General features: G+C 44.2%; 1 protein-coding gene across 1 annotated transcript; it reads right to left on the reverse strand.

The window, feature by feature from the left end:
• Positions 1-1,040: 1,040 nt before the first annotated feature.
• Positions 1,041-4,850, reverse strand: cplx3b (complexin 3b; the record flags this gene model as incomplete). Its single annotated transcript, XM_080031212.1, has 3 exons — positions 1,041-1,265; positions 1,526-1,613; positions 4,687-4,850. 3 exons carry the CDS (start codon positions 4,848-4,850, stop codon positions 1,041-1,043), a joined length of 477 nt encoding a protein of 158 aa, XP_079887338.1.
• Between the last annotated feature and the right edge of the window lie 328 nt (positions 4,851-5,178).

The raw sequence follows: 5,178 nt of genomic DNA on the forward strand, positions 1-5,178 counted from the left end.
CTATATATATATAAATATATGTACAGTACATTTAAAAAATAAAGAAGCATTTATAATGATATGTCTACGAAAAGATTAGGACTAGGATTAACGCAGCACACAGGGAGCTTTCATATGGGCCCCAGGGATCCATTATTAGTAAGCTACTTATGACAAAAAATCAGCCTCATTTGTTGCCCTAAATAAATTTTGGACAATTTCTAAGATTTTGTGCTTTTCTATCTTGAATACAAACAAGCCCACAAACGACTACTACTGGCTGTTGTTTGGTCTGGCTGTGTGATGATTAGATTTTTCCCAACATAAGTGATCAAATTGTTCCCAATTCATCTTGACACATACACATGGGCTACTCGCTGAGCTTGTGCATGGCCAGGTCTATGTATGTGTGTGTTTCCATTCCAAACAAGCAGCTGATCTCAGCGATCCTCACTTGTTAAAAGGTGTGTGTGTTCATCAGTGAAAACAGCTGCTGTGTGTTTTCAAAGCACACCTGAGACCAATGCTGCAGAATCATATCAGGTTATCGTCAGTCACATGAGGTACATGGGAGAGAGGGGGAGGAGGGGGGGGGGGGGTTGATAGACAAATGTTAGTCAGAGGAGGAGATGCTCTAAAAAGGCAGAAATACTCTCATTGGTCCAATCTCAATGGGGCGGAGCCAAATAACCCCAGTCTCTCAGAGGGCAAGTTAGCTCATTTGAATAAATATGAATGCATTAAACATCTGTGACTTTTATCTGAAGGTTATCAGGAAAGCAGACTAATCTACCTCGCCTACGAGACACTACGGTCACATCTTGTTTTTCCACATAATAAGCAAACCCCGAGGATTCATAATGTCTGCCTTCTCATCTTTTAATTTCTGTATTACTCTTTGCACGGCTAGAAAAAAACGTTTACGATGCGGCTCAAGCCAAATTGACATTCCACCAGAGCAATGAGAATACTTCTAACACTAGAGCAGCTCTGCCTTTGAACCATTATGTATGTTAAACTCTAATCTTCTGGCTCTCAGAGTTGGCCGGCCAGGCAGCAGATCACATGAGACTGCAGTTCTCCGTCTGCTTCTTGAGGTCTTCCAGTGTGGCCTGGGCTTTGTCTTTGAGCTGGTCCATGTCTACGTTCTGGATGCTGGTCAGCTGGCCCAGCACAGACTGCTTGTGTGCCTCCTCCTGGCCGTCCTCTGCGATCATCTTGGCCAGCTCTGTGGGCAGGTTGACATCGTCCCCCGCCTGCTGGATCTGGGTCTCATCCAGCTCGTTCTGGAGGTGGAGATACACACACATTCAGGCATGTCAATATTGATACACCCAACAGGACAGCACAATGGAGAACACAATTAGAACAAAAGGTTCAAATCACAGTACAGAAAATATATGGTACTAGAATTGATAGCTTTTTCACACATGCAGAAATTCTGTTATAGACATCTTTATGTGTGCCTCTACATGGCTATAAATGCAGGGATGCACAGTTTATTTTTCTTACAACAGTTTACAAAAGTAGAGTTGGATTAGTTTACCTTTGGTAGTCTGTACTTATCCCGGAAATGACTTCTAACTGTGGCTCTCTCGGCTTTCTTCTGGGCAAAGTTGGCTTCTCGTTCTTGTCTGTAAGAAAGGAAGAAAATTATTATTTTTTGGCAGAGTGAGTGGGAATAGCAACGCTAAATCCAAACACCACACATGTAAGGGGGCGGGATATCCACCTAATATTACAAACAATCCACACATAAAATAAAGTTGAACATGTCACGTGGAGTTGCAACTCTGTGCTTTAAAGCTAGAGTTTCAGAAGCTTTTCATATTAAATGACTGTCAGTTACATTCAAGCCAATGCCAAAGGAGTTGACACAAAGTTGATCATGCCTATCAGATCGACAAAACTCTATGTATTTCTCAGTATGGCAGCGTTTCCACATTTGTGTTGCCCCCTGACACTGGCGCAGGCGCTCAAGAACAGCCCAAGAAATGTTTCAGTTGTTGGGTCAACAGAACAACAGAAGTTACACACTATAGCTTTAGAGGGGTGTTTATCACCCTAACATTACAAACAATCCACACATCGCTGTGCTTTAAGAGCACCATACGGCTGCTGCTGCTGCGTTTGGACCTTTCAGGCGTTGGAGTTTAGCATTTCCATGTCAACAGCAGCAGCGAGACGCCACAGGGGGGGAAGCAGAATATGTCATGCATCTGTTTAAGAGCCCCAGGTGCAGCATCCTGTCAGTCCACTGCTCCCCTTGATTTAAGTCCTCTTGGGATGTTGACTAGAGGTAACCTACTAACTACACACTCACTACACCTCCCCCACACTCACAACTGTCAACCCAACCCCATACATATCGTGGATCGACCTCACTTAAGCTATGCAAGAAGGCCACCTGCCTCCCTAACTGCTCATGCCATGCCCATTTGTGTGTTTTCATCCTTTAAGGCAGGAAAAAGAGGCTTTAACTTTAACTAAGAAATGGCTGATGACTCCTCAGCCATCTTCAAATATCCTTCGTGTCCAATATTCATCTGTCAGCCTGTTAGTCATTTGTCCTCTCAAACTCCCTCTTGCCAACAATCCAGCCTACAGTACAATGATGCCTCCAGCAGAGGGCAGGCAATAGGCTGCTGGCAGTGGCAATGCTCTCTCTCTACTCGATGTCAACGGCATATTTACGGCCTCAGTGTAGTTCATAATAGTCCCTCGTAAATTGCCAAATTTGCTGGAATGCCTGTAATGTTGTCAGTCAACAATGTGACATGATGCTCAACAAAACTAAAGACCGCGTTTCTTCAGAGTCAGTGAAATAGCAGTAGGCGCTTGTAATGAAACACAAGCAGGGCAGTGGTAGCAGAGGTTACATTGTGTGCCTGGAAGGATCATATCATCAGCAGCTTAATGTAAAGGCGGAGGGACAGTGTAGGACCACGGGCAGGGTCGGCAAAGTGTGTGTGCCCATTGTGTCAGGGGGAAGGTCGTTCTATGAGGAGTTGCAGCGTCCATGGCTGGCTGTCTGTGTGGGAGACCTCTGTTCACTTTGTATTAACACGAGCAACATAAAACACCAAATGGCACATGGGCCCACACATGTAGCCAATGAGCAAAGCTTTGTGTCTTCCCCGTCTCAAGGGCATAAGATGACCTGGGTTGTCACTGTGCCCCGGGGGGGTTAAGGTGATAAAATGTCTACATGTGACAATGTCAGGCCACACACACACACACACGCACGCACGCACGCACACACACACACACACACACACACACACCATCTCCCTCCCTAACTCTGCTTTAATGTGACTCATATGTCGCATCTCTGATTTATGCTCATGTTTAGCATGTCTGATTGAGCTCACTTCCAGCGAAGGTCACATCATGACGGCAGAGTGTAAAGCATCTCTCCCTGCCTGTAGAGCTCAGTGTGCTGGGCTGAGTTATAGGACTACACTTCCCACTCGTGCCTGCGTATGTGAGGCACTTTGGTTCAAAAGCGTTCATCAAATTGTGTTGATGGGATTGAGACATGGATTATTTGTAGTATTTGCTCCACTCACAGAGCCTACATGCAGTGCTGGTTTGGATGCCTGCAACAACAATTTTTCTATACAAATCTGGATGCTTTATTCCACATTATTAATCTATGACAGCTTTTTATATGACCTAGACACTAAACACCTGATATGGGACGTGGAGTCCTACTCTAAAAAAAGCAGCACAGTAATCAATAGTCAGTTACTGCCTGCTGGGTGGACTCTGTTTGCCAAATGACCTTGTTGTTACCTTATACCAGTAGATAAAAAGATGTGTACATCACCAACATGAAAAAAAATATTAAGAGAAATTTGAATGAGAGAAAGAAGGATAAAAATACCAAATGAACGAGTACATCATACATACAGTATGAGAGATAAATGAACTTGTATGTTCATGTAAACAGACTAGTATTCATTTGTTTGTACCTTGACATGTTTCGACTACTTGTAGTCTACTAAGTAGTCGAAACATGTCAAGGTACAAACAAATGAATACTAGTCTGTTTACATGAACATACAAGTTAATTTATCAAGTTAGACTAAATTAACCTTTTTGAGTTAGTATGAGAGATAGAGAGACGCCATACCATGCCAATGTATCCACCTTTTCTTTTTTTTTTCTTTTTACAGTGTACAGTTAATTTAAAAAAAATCAATTGAAACCACCTTGAGTTACTGGTTAAAGTCGCAGAAAGAAAGAGCCGAACTAATTAATATTAGTTCATACTGTCGGTAGTTTGGCGTCTGATAATTCGATTAGAGGTTCGACTTTTCCCACTTTATTTACCGCATGGTCTGGCTCATTATTCAGCTGCACGCACAGCAATGGGAACATGTTTCGCCCTGGGCACGAATCCCTGTAGACATGTTACAGGAAAACCAAATTAAAAAACGATGCTACACAATTTTGCTCATAAGCTAAGTGACGGCGAGCTCCCTGGGCGAGAGGAGCAGCTGTGTGTGTGGAGCGCTCATGTTATTGCATTGATGCGTAAAAAAGCGCGCGGCGCACTGGGAGCGCTCTGCTATTGACATGATATACACACAAAGAAAAACGCACAGTTTAAATATGTCATGCTCCCACTGCTTTGAGGAAACACATTGTAGGGTTTTTTCATTGCTACTTCACAATAAAACAGCTTTTCAATCATTGCCTTACTTTTCCTCCTCTAACTGTTCCTTGTACTGTTCGAATTCCTCTTCAGTCATCCCCGCCGCGGCCGCTTCTGACTTATCTCCTCCTCCTTCTGGTTTCTCCTCCGCCAGTCCGCCCGTCATGCTCTTTATCTGTCCGCCCACCATTTGTTTCACCATGAAAGCCATGGCTGAACCTCGGAGAGTCTTCTATGTGAAAATACCAAGAAGTTGAAGGCTTGATCAAGATGCGCTCTTGGATAGGTCGGCGACGGTGGTTAAACTATCCGTCGAGTGACTTTTAAACCGAACGTCTGGAAGAGCCAGCAACTTTCAGAGCTTGGGTTGGAGCAATCAGAACCCAAGACGGAATTATTCCAACGGCGCTTCGGAAGCTGGCACTTTCAGCACCACTGGCCCCTGGACAGCTCCGCGCCGTGGAAAGGATGGAGAGGAGCTCGCTCAGTTTATGAGTCAACAAGTTTGGCGCTGAACTCTACCAATCCCGTGACTCCTC

This window comes from Ammodytes marinus (assembly GCF_949987685.1).
Source record: "Ammodytes marinus genome assembly, chromosome: 1".
NCBI lineage: Eukaryota > Metazoa > Chordata > Actinopteri > Uranoscopiformes > Ammodytidae > Ammodytes > Ammodytes marinus.